General features: G+C 34.4%; 1 protein-coding gene across 4 annotated transcripts in view; it reads right to left on the reverse strand.

The window, feature by feature from the left end:
- Galnt13 (polypeptide N-acetylgalactosaminyltransferase 13) overlaps positions 1 to 20856 on the reverse strand; it is a 458666-nt gene that overhangs the window by 255252 nt on the left and 182558 nt on the right. For all 4 annotated transcript variants that reach the window (XM_057755642.1, XM_057755643.1, XM_057755644.1 and 1 more), the window contains one exon: positions 19159 to 19327. In XM_057755642.1, the coding sequence (XP_057611625.1) occupies positions 19159 to 19327 (169 nt within the window). The remainder of the gene's footprint in view (positions 1 to 19158; positions 19328 to 20856) is intronic.

Here is a 20856-nt window from a genome sequence, read left to right on the forward strand (position 1 = left end):
GCAGTGGCCAGAGAAGAATGTCAGGTGTTCTGCTCATTTACTGTCCATCTTCTTTCCTTTTGAGACAGGATATCTCACTGAAGCTGGAACTAGTCTGGCTGACAGCGAACACGAGCATCCTCCTGTCTCCACCCTCCTCCACAGTGAAGTGTTTAATGTGTTCCTGAGACTATATTTATCTTTGCTATTGGTACTGGTGATTGGACCAAAGTTCTCCAGCTGAAGTTGTAAGTATTCTTCCCACTGATGTATCTCTTCAGACCCAGATGCAGGTTATCTTATAAATCAGTTAATGTCTGAATTAGGTTCAGGAAAGAGTAGAGCTGAATTGGTAGAAAATTTGAAAAGATGAAGCAGGCGAGGAGATGAAGAAGGGGAAATAGTGATCAGAATAAATTATATAAATTGTTTTAAAATAAAAAAATATATCAACTGTTTCACAGGCAAATTGAATAAGAATTTTTAAACTTTAGATATATGGATATATTAAGGATGAGTCTATATAATTCATAAACTATCATCAGTAATAACTCTGAGAAAATTTTAAAAATATTCAAATGTTTATAGCTTAGTAATGGCACAAAGTCATGCATAACTGGGCAGCTATGTGGCACAGCAATCATCACCAGAAATTCTTCACAACTGAATAAATTCATAATTTTAAATAGAATAATCCATGAATAATATAAGCTCAAAACTATTACAAATAATACACCATTAGCTATGGAATATCAATGGAGTACACTAAAGGATTATATTGGAGAACATTTTTTAAAATGTTGTTTTGAATTCTTGTTCTTTGCTATTCTAAAGCAAATGTTAAAACAGCTTTTCTATGTGCCCAGACTTCACTTGATCATTTCTTTTAACTTTCGTGTTTTTACTTATTCCTTATAATAGTAATATATATTTAAATCCTGTCCTTATGACTCTCAGTTAGTACTGCATGGTTACAATTATGTGCAAGCTCTAAGCATGAAGGGACACACAGCTAGCCTTGTTAGTATGTGTTGGGTGCCAAAGTGCCAGAATAAACACAGAGACACCACAGCATGGATGGACAAGCTGGTGAGATAAATAAAGGAAAATTAACATATTCAAAAAATATAAAGAGATGGATTTTTTAATATAAATACCTTTATAAAACTAAGCTAAATAGTACATACTTACCTTAGCTTATCCATAAGTATAATCAGGGCAAGTTGAAATATCTGACAACAAAAATTGATAAGGCGAATAGGATTTGAGTATGTGTGTGTGTGTGCATGAGTGTGCATGGATAACTTAAATGTATTAATTATTGTATGTAGGTTCCCATGAACACACGTAAGTATGAAATACAAGTTGTCACATTATATAACAATTTTTCAATAGATATTTTGAGGTGTCAGTTTTAATAACAGTAAGTATGAGAAGCATGGTATTTATTATTTGACTCTGTCTCTTTAACAACATTCTTTCTGAGGCACAAATAATACATGAAGTTAAATCAGTTTAATATATTTTGATAGAAATGCCCTGAGATTTTTTCCTATATTAGCATCCATATGATATGAAGTGTAGTAAGCTGACTCTGGTAGACTTTTCCTTACAATAACCATGTCTGAATCATGTGCATGTCATGTACACCAGGACTTCAGCTTCTTCAGCAGACTTCAGTTTTGCAAAACAAAGACAAACAAAAATTCCAAAGAAAATAAAACAAAATTTATAATCGATAATGTTCTTCAGTGATTCAGGTAAAGAATTGTGGTAACTAGTGTCAAAGCAGTAGCAAAGGAACTCTGGAATTGCGTGGTGGATGGATGTTGGCTGTGAGCATAGAACAATGAAGTTAGACTCCATTATTTGACTTGAAAAACAAAAGGGACAAATATTCTAGAATGAGAACTTTCACGAGAAAAGGGTTTACAAAGACTAATTGATACTCATATTTAGAAATGCTATAATTTGAATGAGTATTATGTGTCCAAGTGAATATAAAAATAATTATAGTTAGAAGTTAACTTCTGCAGTAAGAGTAGACGTTTGTATTGATCAATCTCATAGCAGAAAATTATAAAATGAGATTGTAAAATAGAAGGAAACTAAACGATTGCACACTGATCACTATAACAGCTCTTTCCCTTGGATATTACCTAAGTATAGGCATTTGGATTTAAAGAAAGGCACTGTGCACCACAAGATGCAATTCATGCTCTATGCTATTAACTGACTCAAAAATCCAAGGCTGAATAGACTATAAGCCATTGAGGAGAGCCTATTACTATTACTCATAGCATTTAGCTGCCTCCTAAATACTTTCTTTATACCCATATATCAGAGCATCTCAGCAAAGGAGGTACATTTTATATTACATTAATAGTAAGGGGAGTCACAATGAGTCAGCTTGCTGAGAATAAGAAACTAGACTGCTGAACTTTATGCGGGACATCTAAATCACAGCCCTCAGATTGACCCCCAGCTCAGGAATCGTTGCAGAAAAAGACATAGGAAGAATGTAACAGCCAGACATAGTGGATAATTTCATCAAAATAGTGTTCTTTGGAAATGACAGAGCCACTCTATGCACAAACTCATGAGCTCATAGTCATTATAGTTGCATACACAATATGTACACAAGATAAACAAAGATGGGTGGTAGATGGATTCTTGAAGCTCTACCTCTATCTGAGGAGATGCCATTGGAGTAGGGAGAGTCTGTATTCTTCAGAGATGTGGCCACTAAAAGACTACCTAGAATCCAGTAGGTGACTTTATCCTACAGGGTGGCAGCACTGAGGGGACCAGGTAGATTTTGTATAAGACCACATGAACAGAGGGGGAAAGGTAGTGAGGAATAGAAAAGGAATTGGAGGGGAGAGAATGAAGAATCCACTTGATAAAACATTCTATTTGCATATATAAAATTATCAAATCTGTCTCTTGAAAATAACAAAGGAGCGGAAAGAGAAAACAAAACAAACAAAAAAACTTAGGACAGTATAAGTTGGCCTTAGAATCAAAGAGAAAGTTTTTGTTTTAGAATGGAGATAGTAACTGACAGGAAAATTATGAGAAATATAAGGACTGGCAATTCACTATTACATATAGCAACATAAGTGTCAAGCATTCCTTTGTGCTCTTATTTATGCTCACGTAGGAATCATTAATAACCTTTGGCAAAAAGATTTTGACTGATCTTTAAGCTATAAAAATCAACTACAGTGCCATTAAAATGAAATGGTAAAGAACACCTTAGGCATCTCTCTCAAGAGGAGTTTTCAAGAAAAAGAAGTGGATACCTCCATGAAAAGGGTTGAGACATAATTTGTGATTGATACCCACTTAGACCAGAATAAACACTGAGTGCACACACTGCAATAACCAGAGGAGACAAAAAGAGTTGACACTTGCAAGAGGTTGGCAGCAGGAGTGGTAGAAGATGAACTCAGGTAGCTATGAGGAGACGGTATCTAGCAGAGGGGAGAACTGTGATTGGAAACATGGTCAAGTATCTGCAGCAATAAGATAGATGTAGACAATAGGAACATGAGTTCAATGATGGGTAGAGCTGTGGCAAGATCTGTAGAATTTTTCTTCTACTTGCTTGCATTTTCTGTCAATGAAAATTGATAGAGGTAACATAGACTGAGGTACCCTGAAATGACCAACTAGTGTTGTGCATAGTGGAAAAGAGAATAGAAAATAGAAATATAGTGATTGCTGCCAGAATTAAGGCCTGCACTATACAGACCAGCAGTGGAAAATTGAAGGGAAGTCGTTGCAGCATCATCCCTCTGTGAACAGAGTCCAAATATTCAACTTCTACTGTTTCAGTCTTTCCCACCACACACAAACCCTTTCTATCTTGTGCATCTCATGCTTCCTCCTAGAAAGGAATGGGGTAAGGAAGCCAATAATGTGCTAGAGGCATCCCATACTACTCGAGAGAAAACCCACAGCTGATATTTCTTTTTAATGAAGCTCTAAGTAATACAAAGCTCAAATTTCTCCTATTATTGTTTGCAGGCTGGTGTTCTATGGCACTTCAAGGTTCATACTTGGAATCGACCTTGGGGTAGTCTTTCATCCTTAGAGTGTATTTCCTAATTTATAAACTTACCACAGCTAAAAATAAGATATACTTCATTAGGTTTAGCTTGAAAATTACAAGAGACAAATGTGGCTTAGTTGCAGAATGAACACATAGTATTATATGCATATGCACACATGCTCAATAATATTCAATAAATAATAACTCCTAACTATATTTTGTACATTCAAATGACATAATTCATGTGTCTTACTTGTTTTATTTTTAAGCAGGGGATGGGTATTTTTTCCAGTATTCTTTTTTAAGTGCATGCAACTTAAATGAGAAAACAACAATGTACCACTTGCCTTTAAAATTTCTCGTTAAATGTATCGGGGGGATGGTACTGGATGTAAACTTACAAAATTTAAATTTCATTTATACTCTTTGTTAATATGTTTCTGTTCTAAACTGCATGTTATCTTACACAGAATAAAGATTAAAGAATTATATTTTATTGGATCTTTATTATTGTGATTTGAAGGTAGAACACTATCATAGAACATTAATAATCCATGGAACATCTTGTGAGATCTTGAGAAAGCTGTCTCCACCTATATACACTGGCAAGGTCCCACAAGAAAGAAAAATAAACTGAAGGAATAGAAATAATGTTCTTCTTTTAGAGAAAAATGACACAAAACACTCACTTGCACTGCATTAATAAATGATAAACATATTTGTGCTACTATGGTTTACTCTAACATTCTGATCACTGCATGTTTTGCAGATGTGAAATTGAACTTAAAATATGCAAATATAACTTTTTAAAAAATTATTTGCCATGTGCTGCATTGCATCAAATTCACAAAGCAATTATAAAATACTAGAAGTTGACATTTAAAGCACAAATACAAAGTTTCTCATATACATATCAATTACCAGTCAGAAGTTTATGGGTTTCTACAGGAGGCACGTTACAGTTCTGGGAAAAAACTAATTATGATATACAATGAGAATTTCTAGGCATATGCCAAAGTCTCCCAGGTCAATAAAACTACATCTCATTATCAGAAGTTAAATTATTTAACTGTGAAATAAAATCCTTCCACAGTGGAATCACATTGTAAGTTGGCATTAGAGCAATTCATCATTCCCTGAAGACACTGACATATACACAGAAAACATCTGTCAGCAGCAGAATAAAAAAAGGAAAGGAAAGATTTTATAAATAAAATATTCCTTCTAGGAGATTTGTAAATGATATCAGACCTAGTTATGTATCTGCTTTCTTACATTAAATGGCTCTACAAATTGTAATTATGAAATTATCTTTAGGGTAAAATTATATATTTATATGACTAGTAAAAAAAACTATAGATTTTAAATGCAAAGAGCAAGTTAAGGACCAAATAGAAATATAAGAATCTCAAGGGGATTTAAAATGGTATAGAGAAAATAATGCTGAGGCAATACTCATAAATGTACCATAAATGTACTCATAAATGTACCACAAAAGAGAAATAGAAAATGAAACTATTAATTGGATTTCTAATCTATTCTACAAGTCTTTTCTATTTAATTTGGAAAGTACTATAATTTTCATATGAATGTCAAAAATTGCTTATGAAGATAAAATAATAATTTGTAAGTAGTGATTTAATTCATGTCGTTATGTACAGAATTATCATATCACCACACTGTGATAAATACTTACAGGTTTCCCTCAGTCTTCATGTATACACTTATAAAAACCCAAAGATATAAAAACAACCTATTTCTATTCTCTAAGACTTAAAGTATTAAGAGTTATGCAGTTAGGAGGGTGGCACATGCCTTTAATCTCAGCACATGGGAGACCAAAACTCTACCTTGAGGGAGACAAATTCTTCCTGTCTCAGCATCCATTAATGGCCTATAGCTCTCCATCAAGAGATGAGACACTGTGAGTCTTTTTTCAAGATCCACATTGGCATGTTAACTGATATCACCACTGTTCAAGTCATACTTGATATGGCTGTAGCTATCTTGACATATCTAGAAGACATATTATTGGAGAGGGTTTTTTGCTCCTCCAGCTCACTAACATTTGCTCCCTCTTTTATGATATTCCCTGAACCTCAAGTATAGTGGTTGTATTAGAGATGTATGAGCCAGGACTTGGCACTCCAAGATCAAATGTTCTTTGCATTTTAACTAGTTGTGATTTCTGTAATTGTCTCAGTCTTCTTTTTAAAGGAGTTTCTTGGATGAAGGCTGAAGATTCCATTTGTTTGTGGTTATAAGGATAAGCATTTTTAAAGCAGTTAGACATTATTCTGGTTTAGGAATGTGGCAATAGTACTATCCTCTGTAAGGCCCATTCAATCAATAGTTGGCTAGGTTACAGTTTCAGGAATCATTTTCACATCGTTGAGTAGGCTGTAAGTTCACTTAGACAGCAGCTAGTTAATAACAAGATTTTAGACTCACTGTTGTACCTGTGCTGGTTATTATTGTGGGTTTAGGCATCATAGCCGTGGCTTTTCTTTCTTTGCAATTTCCATAGGATCTTCCAGTACTAATGATCAGGAATGAGGCTTTAGGTCAGATCCCACTCAAATACTCCAGGCCTGTATCTAACACATGCAGAAAAGGTACTTGCCTCCAATTTCTAAGAAACAATGAAGGGAACACCAGTAGCCTACTTAGTTTGAGGCGTCTCTTGAATTGTCCTGGCTAACAACCCCAAAATAGATTTCTCATTCCTGATACTGGGGATTTTGTTAGATAGTTTATATTTCTCTGGGAAAACATTATCATCCCAGGTGACATAACTTCAATATATATGGAGAGAGATACACATTTTTGTATTATATATGATTTTAGGAGCATATAAAATAATGATTCTCTATTGGTGAAAGCCATCTAAAACGAAAGCATTAAATCTCTGAAGAAAAAGTTTGAGAAAGAGGCTAGCAAATGAAAAGGCAGCCCATACTTATGGATTGGTAGAATTAATATTAAGAAAATGACCATTCTACTGAAAAGAATGTAAAGATTCCACAAAATAAAATAGAATCCTAATAAAATTCACCATATTATTCATAGAAAAGGAAAATATAATAAATTCATGTAGAACCATGAAAGAGTCATGATACCCAAAAGAATGATGAGCAAAAAGAACAATTCTGGAAAGATGCCATTTCAAACTTCAGTGTTTATTGAAAAGAGCTTTAGTAATAATAACAGTATGAAGCTAAAACAAAGCAAAAAAATCATGTGTAGACAAACAGAATAAAAAGATCCAACCATGAATACACATGCTCATAATCATCTATTACATGATAGATTCCAAAAACATATATTGGACAAAAGACAGCATCTTTAAAAATGGTGCCCTGAAACTGGATTTCTACATGTAGAAAAATAAGAGTAGATATGAATAAATCTTCCTGGAAAAAAATTTAACCACAAATGAACCAGAAACATCAGTGTGAAATACGAAACACTAAAACTGCTAGAAGGAAATATATGCAGGACTTTATAAAAATCCATGTGTCAGAAAGAAATTCCTCAATAGGACTTTATTTGCTCAGGAATAAAGGCTGCCTAAAAAATTCTTATGGAGCTAAGGAAACGATCCAATAAAGAGGATGCTTAGAAAATAGGAAAGACTCTTTGGCATATATATGACATAGAATTAATATGCACTCAAGAGATAGAGTTACAAAAAGAGCTAATAAATTAAATGAGCTATGATCTGAACAGAGCATTCTCAAAAGATGAATTTAAAAGGCTAAGACATGTCTCCAAAAGTGCACTTCTTAATCTATTATGGTTTTCTGTAATGGTCCCTTTCTGTTGCAAAAGAGTGAAAACTATACTTATCTACATGTATAAGGAGAAATATCTACAATTCTGTTAGGTATTATACTAGTTTAATGAAGTGATATTTAGAGATTCTTCTGCAAGATCCATGACTTCACTAGCCCTAGGTGTTTGACTAGGTTTTCAGCAACAAGAATGATGTAGATCACAGTCCTAACTGATGCCTCTACTCAGGGATCATTGTATAAAAGACTAAGTGCCAGAGGACTAGTAAATTTACAATGAAATTGTATCTCCTAGGAACATCAGAGGTTAAATCCATCATATCTCTTTAACAACAATAAGACTTCCTAAAGGTAATACAAAAAAGGAAAACAACCATAGACATGCTAGTGTGTAAGGGGAAAAAGCTCAGAAGGCCTCAACTCTAGAAAAAGTACTACAGGAAAATAAGGAACATTGAGAGCAGGAGAAATAGTATTTTTTTTGTTTTTTTTTGTTTTTTTTTTTTTCCCAGAGAAGTGCACATTAACTGGACAAACTTGTCAGCCAATACTGTTTGGCCAGCCCTGAAAAGAGAGAACCTTTGGAAAAATGTCATCTGTATTAGGGAAATTGAAATTAAACCACTTTAAGATTTTAGTACACCCCAGTCAGAATGGTGAAGATCCAGTAAAACAATGCACAAGTGTTGACTGATGGGGTTGTGGGGAAAAATAAACCCTCATTTATTGTTGGAGGAATTGTAAACAGGAGTTGCCACTCTGGAAATCAGTATCAAGGATTCTAAAAAAGCCAGAAATAAATCCAAACTTAGAATATATCTATACCTACTACCCACAGATACTTGCTCAATCACGTTAATTGCTGCCCTACTTTCAATAGCCAGAATAGAGAAAGAACTGAAATGTCCTTCAGCTGATGAATGGGTAATGAACATGTGGTATATATACAAGAATTAATACTATTCATCTATAAAGAAAAATGAATGAAACTGCAAAATGTCTTACTGAGTAAGGCAACTCAGTCCAAGAATGACAAACTCAGCATATTCTGTCTCATTTGTGGTTCCTAGCTATATATCTTCAAATGTGAATATATATCTCAAGTTATGCAGAAACCAGGAAAGTAAATGCAACCATGGAGCCAAGAAGCTCTAGAGAATCAAATCAAAGGTTATAGGTGATAGATGATTTAATTCAGGGAGTAGGAAAGAGGGGTGCCTTTAACTGGGGAAAGGGAAAGGAGGTCAGTGTGGAAGGAAAGGGGGTGAGGAAGGATGACACAATCCTCTCTAGGCCATTACTATTCAGAATAAAAAAAAATATTACATCCAGGCTTTCCCTGTCTTTGGTAAATTTCTATAATGGTAGAAGGAAAAAATATCTTTTCTTAAATGAGGCTTTCATTTTGTCAACTATCCTTTGCTGTAATCCCTGATTCTCTATCATTATATGTCTAAATACTACAAAAATACTGTTTTTTAACCATACTTAATCATGCTCTATATTCTAATTATAATTCTCCATTCTACTGGAATCATTCAGGCTTAAAAATTATGCTATTTGTGTTTTTACATTCCCTGAGAATCTCAATAATCTTCAGTTTAAAAAAATCACATCTATTTTATTTTTAAAATCCTTTACTTGCATAAAATATTTTAATGTTAATGAATTAACGTTTCCACACTGTTAAAAACCTCATTAATCTGAATTAAATGTGTTCCATACCCCAAATTTATAACCATAAGAACTCTTATTTTTAAGAGGATCAAGTAAAGTACATTTTCTACACAGATTGCATATAACCAAAGAGATAAATTTGATCCTTTGATAGTGGGAAAATATTAGAAACTTTTGGAAATAACTTAAGGTACAAACATTTGCACAGTAATTGCCTAAAGAGAACCCTGACAACTCAAGAAATAATAATTAGGTAATAAGATAACAATAAACTAAAAAGCTCTGACAGCAAAGGGTACAATTAACAAAATGGAAATGCAAGCTGCAGAACAAGGTATCTTTCTAGATAGTCACCTGTGAGTTGATTCATATCCAGAACATATAAATAGCTAAGAGAAAACCAGTCTGTATTTTGTCAGCCAAATATTCTGAACAGTTATGTGTCAAAAAGTACACATGGCCAATAAAGTATATGAAAAATGGCTCAGAACCTTTAGCTAAAAACAAAATGTAAACTAAAATCTCCCTGGAATTCTGCATATTCCCAAGAATAATTCTTTCTTCCCTGCAAATATAAAGCATGCCCTCGTACTAGAAAGGATGTGGCACCATGGGAAACTATGGAGGTCCTTCATTACAGATATCCCTCCAAAAAATTTAAAAGTATATCCAATGGTTTCACTTTGTGAAGAAAATAATGCCTGTGTACAAAAGGGAATCTCTCATACCATTTTGTCTTATTCTGGCATGTTCACAAAAGCCAGGATATGAAAATAATCAAGTTGTATATAGACAAATTCATAGTTGAAAAAAATATACACAATGGAGTGTCACCTTGAAATAAAGAAGTTAACATCATGCCACTTTCAGGAAAATATATAAAGATAGAGATTATCATGTTAAATAAAATCACCCAAACAGAATGAAAAATTTTGTGTGTTTATGTCATAAGTGGAAATTATGGGAAATAAAATTATGAGATGGACTGACAAGAAGAGGAAGGGATTGTAGAGGAGTTGAGGCAAATGGATGGGACAAGGATGGAAATTGGGAGCAGAATGTAGTTACACACAGTAAAAAAACATGCAAGCAATATTACAATTAAATTATTAATTTGTCATGATGAAAGCCATCAAACAGTTGCAATAAAAATGCATTTTAGATCAAAATAATAAAGAATGAAGAATACAAATAAAAATGATTCACATAATACACAAATGACAATTGCCAGGGTGTCATGTATGTTTACTTGCACCAATATTCTTAACTCCTATTTTCACTGGTTCTACTATATCCAGCATTGGCTTCCTCTATTGTTTTCTCTTTATAATTCAAAAAGATTTACGCAGTATATCTTAGGCTGGTTTCATATATCTATCTTATATAGCCTGGTTCCAAATAAAACTTCCACAAAGCTGTACTTCACCTCATTTCTCCATAATGTTACTTTTATAATATTACTGCTCGGTTGTAAATATTAGAAAACACTTTGCACAACAGAGAATTATATATTTCTTAGTGTTCATGTGTTTGTCCTTAGATCATGATAAATGTTAAATGAAATAGAAAAGATTTTAAATATAAATATGAAACAGCAAACAAAACGTGAATGCTAAGTTTCGAATTGCAGGAAGAAAATGTCATCATTTAAAAAGGTTAAATCACAGTGTTGGATGCTTGACATTTCCTGATTTCAAAATTAACCACAATACTACAGTCATCAGAGCAGGGTGATGTGGGAATAAAGGTAGACTGATTTATTAAACAGAGTAGGAGATAGATCTCCTATATGACCTCTAATGAACAAAGTCAAGTATTTTTTACGAGAAAGAGGCCAAGACTATGTGATGAGAGAAGATAGGTTTTTCAACAAACAGTATGCATAAAACCAAATAATCACATGAAAAAGAACGAGTTCTGACCCTCCCCCAGTTATAGTGAATAGAAAGTGTATCATTATTCCAATTTGTATCCCCTTGATCTCTGTCTTACTGCTCTAGCTAGAACTTCAAGTACTGTACTGAATAGATAAGGAGAGAGTGGACAGCCTTGTCTTGTTCCTGATTTTAGTGGAATTGCTTTGAGTTTCTCTTTATTTAGTTTGATGTTGACTGTTGACTTGCTGTATATTGACTTTATTTATTTATTTATTAAAGATTTCTGCCTTCTCCCCGCCACCACCTCCCATTTCCCTCCCCCTCCCCCATCAAGTCCCCCTCCCTCATCATCCCTAAGAGTAATCCGGGTTCCCTGCCCTGTGGGAAGTCCAAGGACCACCCACCTCCATCCAGGTCTAGTAAGGTGAGCATCCAAACTGCCTAGGCTCCCACAAAGCCAGTACGTGCAGTAGGATCAAAAACCCATTGCCATTGTTCTTGAGTTCTCAGTAGTCCTCATTGTCCATTATGTTCAGCAAGTCCGGTTTTATCCCATGCTTTTTCAGACCCAGGCCAGCTGGCCTTGGTGAGTTCCCGTTAGAACATCCCCATTGTCTCAGTGTGTGGGTGCACCCCTCGCGGTCCTGAGTTCCTTGCTCGTGCTCTGTCTCCTGCTCTTGATTTGGACCTTGAGATTTCAGTCCGGTGCTCCAATATGAGTCTTTGTCTCTGTCTCCTTTCATGGCCTAAATGTTTTTCTATGGGTTCACCTTCTTAATTAGCTTCTCTAGGATCGCGCATACTAGGCTCAACGTCCCCTATGTATATTGCCTTTATTATGTTTAAGTATATTCCCTGTACCCTGCTCTCTCCAAGACCCTTTTCTCAGTCACGAGCAGGTAAAATTGATCTTAGTCATAAAGTTGAATGTTTGGAGCTAGCACATTTTGACACTCCTTTAACCTCACTGCTACTTAACTGTCATTGAAGAACACATAGGATGGCTTTATGTTTCGTATGTTTTATAATCGTCATTAAAGATTAACAGCAAGTCAAAAACTGGCTTATACATGGAGGTAGTTGAAAGCTAGTTGAGTGTAAATGAGGTTATGTGGCAGGCTTTATGACTAAAGTGGCAATAAAATGTGTTCCCAAACCATGAATAAACAGGTTTATACTAGTTTTTCATTTGAAAGAACACTTACAGGATAATAGAATTACTATTAGAAAGGTAATACACAGAGAGAGGTGAGGCAAGGAGAAGGAAAGGGTAAGTTGATAAGTTGAGTAATGAAATTAATTCCACACATGAGCACATATGCCAGCGTGTTATAATAGTCATTATTATTTTTACAAGAAAAAATTCACCGGCATACGAGAGTTACAGTAATTCTCAAATTAAAAAGAAAAGATGTGGAAGAGAGATCAAAAATCCAATTAATATTCTCATTTTCTCATTCTCCTTTGTGCAGTCACTGCTACATTTATCATATTTTAATTGATAGGAAAGACAATCTATATGAACAGGCAGACACTCCTGAGACTGAACACAGAAAAATATATAGTATGGTTTGTTTATATCTAAGGGAGTAAATAAACCCTTTACCCTTTGCAAACAACTTACTCAAAATTTGTATGCCACGGGTCTTCTTCGGCTAATTCCTGTCATCGCTCTTTATCAGTTAGTAAGTGTGCATGTATAAGAAGTTAGTTGGTCTGGGATATAAATGCTTGCAATGAATTCCCTTTTTTCCTCATTTTCCCCATGAACTATATATAAATGCCAGCTACATTATAACCTTCAAGTAGCTCAATACCAGTCCTTAAGAGTGTTGTTAATATCTGCATTCTAGTTTAGAGCTTTGCCGGTTTCTTTCAATTGCTTGGAGCTTTTCAAATAAATATTCAATCAACATTAACAGTTAATGTCTTACTCCAAAATAATCACAGAATAGAAAGAGAAGTTGGAACCTTAAAAGTCTTCTTCAATCTAAAAGAGTAGCTAGAGGGCATAAAAAATTCCACAGAATAACAATACAATATAGTGAATTGAAATATTTTACATATGTATATCATTAAGAATTAGGGCAACTGTATGCATCATTTTTTCCAATTATAAAAATGCTCATAAAACATCATAATTAGTGTTTAAACTAATAATTGTTTTTCATTGTTCATCAAGCCCAGCCTTATGATTTAGTTGCTCTAAAGGCTATCTATATTAGTTTAACAACAGGAATTTGCTGGTTGGCTGATTGACTGATTGGTGGGTCTAAGCAGCGAAAAGAGTCTGTGGCTAAGAAAAATAATGAGCTGCTAAGAAGCAGATGTGAGGCATGGAGTATGTCTTAAGATTACATGATTTCCTCCATGATTAAAGAACAATTTCCTTTCTGCCTCCATCCTCATGGTAGAATGGAATCTTGTTCCTAGCACACTGGCCACCATCAGACTCATTGTTTCCTCTACTTCCAAAAAAGCTAGTTAAAAAAAAAAATGTGGTATCGTTGGATTTTGAACTGTCTTCGTAAAAAAAAAAAAAGTGGATTTTTTCCATTCTTATGCATACTAACATAAGCACATATTTTATAAAGTAATGGAATAATATACATGTTTATTTTTATTTCATTTAATATAAGTAAAGTATTTGATCACTCTATAGATTATTACCTATTATTTTTTGTTTGTTTTTGTTTTTTGAGACAGGGTTTCTCTATTGTAGCCTTGACTGTCCTGGAACTTACTCTGTAGACCAGGCAAGCCTTGAATTTACAGAGACCCATCTGCCTCTGCATCCCCAGAGCTGTGATTAAAAGTACGTGCCATCACCACTCGGCTCTTCTGTGGATTATTAAAAAGAAGGTATAGCATGTATGTGCTTAAAGGTATATGCAGCTTCTTCAAATCACATTTATTAAAGAGGCATCTCTTCTCTAATCTCTACTCTTTTTTCGTAGATTTGTTGTAATTCCAGGGAACTGGTGATCCAAATAATATATTAGTACCACTCAAGAGGTTTTTTTATTCACCCCACGTCTACAAATATTAACAGAAAGAATAGATTAAAAATGAACAAAATGACATCTATTTATTTAATTCCTTGAAACAAAGGCATTTGATTCTTAAATTCATGTCAGTCTAATATTTTTCAACATTCTAACTCAGAATTTTAGCAACTCTTCCTGTGTGTGTGTGTGTGTGTGTGTACGCGCACGCACAAGTGCACACATGTACAGTATACTTAAAGAAAAATGAACAGACGGGCGCAACTGTTGGGAATTTTCTTTATGTGTTTATATCTATTATGAGACAAATCTCAAAGATGTCCTGAAGGCAGTATTTTATTGTATTTAAAATACACACATACTGTGGGTTAAGTGATTATTTTTTATCTCAACATACTTTAGTATAATATAAAAATATGGGTAATTTACTGACAAATTAAATATATTAGTTAGTGCAATATAAATGTGTAAATGTCCATTGAATGAGAATTTAGCTCTAATGTGTCATGTTGTTACATACAGGTCTCCAATGAGCATCAACAGAAAGGGGCTCCCACCAGGACTTTGGGGCTCTGTAATTAAGATAGGCTGGCGAGCCTGAAGAACCTCAGGAATCCACCTGCTTCTACCCTGGGGACACCTATGTTCCTTACCCAGTATTGTAATTGATTGAACACAAATGCTGCCATTCTGATCTTTTTAGATATATCCTGGGGATAGAACTGCAGTGGCTGTGCTGTTAAGGCAAGACCTTTATTGACTGAGAAAGCTTCACAAACTTCAACTGTAAATGTACTTTCGATTGACATTCAAGGTAAACATGGTTATTTTATTTTTAGATAATGTTGACAATTTATTCTAAACAGTCGATTGTAATAGAATAGATATGTGAAGGAATTTATTAGACTCTTCATTTCTATGTAGGAACTTAAGCTCTTCACAAACACAAGAGAAGATTTTTCAGAAAATTATTTAAGTATACAAGTTATATGCATGAACATGATGAATCACTTCATATCCATGTGGGTAACTACTAATTTATTATTTGCATGGGTAATTTAAGATATTAGTTCTTTCCTTCTGTCCTCCATTCTTGAGTTTTGAAGAGCTCAAGAATAAATCTAGAACTTCAATTATGTCAAGAAAGCATTCTAGTGATGAAATATAGTCAAGCGCTATATATTATTATGATACAATCAAAAGGGAATTTGACTTTGTCACATGCATGCTCCCTAGTTGGCTCTTAAGTGTCTATGAACTCCTATGAGCCAAGGTTAATTGTTTCTGCAGGTTTTCTCATGATGTCCTTCACTCCTCTGGTTCCTACAATCCTCTTTGGCAGGATTCACTGAGCTTTGCCTATTATTTGGCTGTGGGTCTTTGCATCTGTTTCCATCAGTTCCTGGATGAAGCCTCTCTGATGACAACTGGGCTAGGTACCAATCTAGGAGTATAGCATAATATCATCATACATAATTACATTGACTTTTTTTTTTTTGGCCATGTTTAGTTCTCTTCTAGGCCTCTGGGCCATCCAACCTCTGGGTTCTGATGGGTTCACTCTCATGACATGGGTCTCAGGCTGGACTAGTTATAAGTTGGTCACTCTCACCTCTGGGCCACCCTTACTACAGTACATCTCATAGGCACGACAGTCAGTAGATCAAAGGATATGTGGTTGGTTTAGTACCCCAATTCCTCCTAGGGAAGTCTTGCCTAGTCACAGGAGATGGCCAATTCAAACTTTTGGGACTCCAAGCAACAGGATCAGGGGCTGTCTTTGACTCTTTTGCTGACTTTTAGGACCCTATTTCTCATTTTGGTTGCTTAGCCCAACCTTAATACAAGTGGAGGGTCTTAGTCTGACTGCAACTTGATATGCCATGTTTTGTTGATATCAGTGGGAGGTCTGCTCTTTTCTGAAAAGAATGGAGAAGTGAAAGAGGGTGCAGAAGGGAGTAGGACTGGGGGAAGGGTCTGGGATAAGAGGAGAAAGGGGAAATTGTGGTTGGGATGTAAAAGAAATAAATACACATTTACAAACTAATAAATTAAAAATTTTGGACTTTGACTAATGAAATCTTAAACAATTTCATATTTTATAATTTTATATTGTAAAATTATAAAAATATTTTATAATTTTATATTCTAGATCAAATGAATATAAATTTAATTCTGTTTTTAGAAAAAAATTTGGATACTTGACTTGTGGTAAGAATTAAAATTTAATTATTCCCTGATACTGGTATATTAAGACACTCAAGAATCCATTCAGCCATCACCAAGAACTTTCACACACAATGATTTGTCTAGGATCTTCTGAAAATATCTCATCTCTGTCACTGACACACAATGTGAGAGAAGGAAATATCAAAACTGAACTTTATGTACTTCACTCTTATTTCCTGAATTTTTTTATAGTTAATGCAAACTTTATTTATAAAAGTTGTCTCATGCCATGCATTCATACAGTGTTCCTTCAGGGCTACAGGAGAAGAGCTCACAACTCAGAAGGAACTCCCCCATCAGTGCTGCCTCTAGAAGACTGCCTGTGGGTTAGGTTAGTGTACAGACTTCCAAACAGCTGCACCCTCTGCTCAGACTAGGTTCCATATCTTTTTTGTTTTGTTTTAATGGCTCATTTGTAAAATTGTCCTAATTTTTACTGAAATTTTTTTTAACTCTCACAATGTCATGTAATAATAACCTTCTAAATATAGTACTTTATATGATTTTATGACAAATAATGTAAACTTTCTATTTATTCATGTTGGAATGTTCCACAGTTTCGATATTATCAAGTATTTATTGCTTAAAAATATCTTAATTGTAGACTCTGCAACTCTTTGTCACCTCTCCTTTTCACCAACAAATATGTTTCTTTACATTAGGGAATTATAGATCTGTTACAAAATTTATGACACCTAGAAGTAACTATTTTAAAAGTTGAAAACAATTACTTTGCTTTCTAAAATCCAGAAATATGACATTTACATATCATGTATTATAAAACAAATATATGAACACAATACTGTAACCCAATAATAATTGGCATCTATCATGCACAAATCTATTCTGAAAATAATTTACTCATGTCTTTACAAGGATTTATATGCTTGTAAACACATGAGTAAATTATATATATATATATATATATATATATATATATATATATATATACAAATGCAAACACAGAAATACATGTAATCTGTTTAGAAAGTTACTATGCATTCATTTAATACCCAATGTTTATTTGCTGAGTCACCAAAGTGTTATGCTAGGTGATGACTTCTGCATTTCTCCATATTTCATAGAGTTTTGGAAACACTGTGTCCTCATAGTGTCCAAGTCTGGCTGGAAAATTCTACCTAGATCCAGGCTGTTTTCAAACCTGATATCATCTTTGTTTGTTCTCCCAAATGATGGATTTACAGATATGTTACCATGCCAAAGTTATTCTTTTCTTGAAAGAGACATTTTAGAACAATATAGTGATATGAGGAGCCATTCATTTGTTCATCAAAGGAATCCTGTAATAATCACCAGCTCTAGAACCTTAATAAGGTTTCAGTTTCATTCAAACCAATTAAGAAAAAAAAAATACACGAATAGTAAATATATTGTTATTATCAAAATGCATTAATGAAAAAGTCTGTTATTAGTGACAAATATTACTGGCATTAAAATGATTTTACTTAAAGGATATCATTGTGTAGCTAAAAAACAATATTTATGAGCCGGGCGGTGGTGGTGCATGCTTTTAATCCCAGCACTTGGGAGGCAGAGGCAGGAAAACTTCTGGGGGCTTGAGGTCAGCCTGGTCTACAAGAGCTAGTTCCAGGACAGGCTCCAAAAGCTACAGAGAAACCCTGTCTTGACCCCCCCCCCCAAAAAAAAACCCTATTTACATGGAAGTGTGATCTGCAATGTATTTGAAAACTTGACAACTTCCTAAAATTTCAGAACATATAATTTTTGATTGCTGAGAATGTTTTACAAAGACTATAGGGTGATAAAACTAGCACTAAATATTCTGATCTTTATTTCTTAAATTTAAAATATGTTTAGCTATGTAGAGCATTTTACAGTCTGTCACATAAATTTTTCAAGAAGTGAATTTATCTTCCATTAATGAAAACTGAACAAGCATTTAAATACAACAGTATAAATTGCTAAAACCAATAATAAATAATTTGCATAGTAGTATGTAAAATTAAATGAAAGACCTTGATAATATTAGGCAAGTGCATCATCACCAGCTATAACCATGCCCAAGAGTAAATTTTTTTTATTGAAAAAAAAATTTCAGCCTCCTCCCATTTCCCTCATCCTCCCTCCATTCCTTTCCCCCTCCCTCTCTAGTCCAAAGAGCAATCAGGTTATTTTAAAGAGACAAAGAAGTATGCAATAAGTTGGCTAATTTTGTGCCTGTATATATTTTTTCCAAATGAAGCTTATGATGCATTCTTAGAAATTTATATAAAAAAAAACTTATGAAATACCATGTTTGGTATTCAGAAAGATAGAGTAAAACAAAGATGACCTTTTTGGATTAAAAGCTTAGTAGTCTTTGGAATCTTCAATGCCTTTCCAAGTAATGTATTTGGCTTTATCTGAAAAGAAAATACTTCATATTTCTCAGCCAAGGATGGTTATTTGTTTGATAATCAGCAAGAACCAAGTTGGTATAAAACTCATACAGTCAGAGCAGAAGTCATGAGACATGGAATTTAATAACACACAAGATTTCACAGCACATGCAAACTTACCCTTCTAATCTCACATCCGGCAGACTTCGGTTAAGGGCAATCAAGTCACTGGCCATGAGGTTAAACTGATTGATTTTAAACAATTCCTTCATTTTCTCTTGGTCATCTTTTGGAATAAGCACAGCCTTTCCCATTTCTCCTGGACCTTCTTGATTTCTTGAAATAACAGCTGTAAGAAACCACACAGATACAAACATACAGATAATGAAAAGAGTAAGCTCATGTCTTAAATAAAATTCTGTTGTGCATTATTATCATTTGAGGTTATAATACCATAAACTACTCCTTACAAACTATATGTTACACAAAGAAACTCTCTCTGCAATGTTCCAAGTATAAACATAGCATATAATCTAATCCATCTTTAATATTCATTAATGAAACAACATAAATGTCACTTAAATATTTTTGTGTTAAGTTTATAATATATTTACCTGAAAGAGATGAAGTTGAGTGATAAGTAGACAAAGTGCCTTTTGAAAATATGCCAAGTTAAATTGTTGTCTACAAATCCTATTAAAACTTGATGTTTCAACACATCTTTTACAATTACATATTTACAAAAGCAAGGAAGATTGCTAATCCTTTAAAGCATTTTGAAAGAGCTTGAAAGGGGTTTAAGAATGGTATCATATGATTTCAAATCAAATGTCAAATGACCTAGGTGCATCGTACGTGAATGCTCCAGTGAAATATCAGGGCTTGACAATTCATTAGCAGAACATTGGATTTGACACGAACACAGATGTTCTTGCTGGTTATTCAAAATAATATATTAAATTGCTTCAGTGTGTGTGTGTGTGTGTGTGTGTGTGTGTGCGTGTGCATGTTTGTAATGGATAATAGAGAGAGAGAGAAAGAGAGAGAGGGAGGGAGAGAGAGAGTAGACATGCTTAAACCACAATAAAGTGATTCCAGCTGTTTTAAATGAACCTTTAACACACTACTCATCATTGATGTCATTATATTAAATTAAAATAAAGTGGACTTCGGACAGGGAATCGGGTAGCCTAACTGCAGCTCATCATCCTCTCTCTCTCTCTCTCTCTCTCTCTCTCCTCTTTTTCTGGAGCTGCCGGAGGTCCCATTTATTTATTATTGCTCTCAGTGTCTGTGCTGCTGGGGTTATATTTCCAATTTGAGTCCCCTTGATCTCCTTTTATTGTCTTATTGCTATAGACTGAACTTTAAGAACAATGTTTAATAGATATGGAGAGAGTGGACAGCCTTGTCTTGTTCCTGATTTTAATGGAATCTCTTTGAGTTTCTCTCCATTTCATTTGATGTTGGCTGTTGGCTTGCTGTATCCTTTCCTTCTTTTGTGTTTTCTGTCATATTTGTCTGCCCATCCATTTAGGAAGGCTCACTTTCTTTTTCTGTTTTGGTTCTCCCAGGAACTCTGATAAGGACTGACCTCCATCTGAACACCATCTGTTATCTGGAGACACAGTGTGGGCAAATGATTGTGGTCTAAAGAATCCCAGAAGTTCCCCACTAATCAGTAGATATAATAGTAGAAATAATAAAGTTTCCCACCCATGTTGACCATTGAACACCTGCTGTTTACCTGAGGTGCTGACATGCAGACTAGAGTGATCTTTTATCTGTGGGAGTGCCACATTCACCACAGCAGGGAGAAGTGAGCTGCATGGCTGGTTAATAGTGTCATGGGAAATAAGGGCCCAGAGGCCAGTGGTG

The sequence above is a fragment of the Chionomys nivalis genome, chromosome 22, assembly GCF_950005125.1.
Source record: "Chionomys nivalis chromosome 22, mChiNiv1.1, whole genome shotgun sequence".
Classification (NCBI taxonomy): Eukaryota; Metazoa; Chordata; class Mammalia; order Rodentia; family Cricetidae; genus Chionomys; species Chionomys nivalis.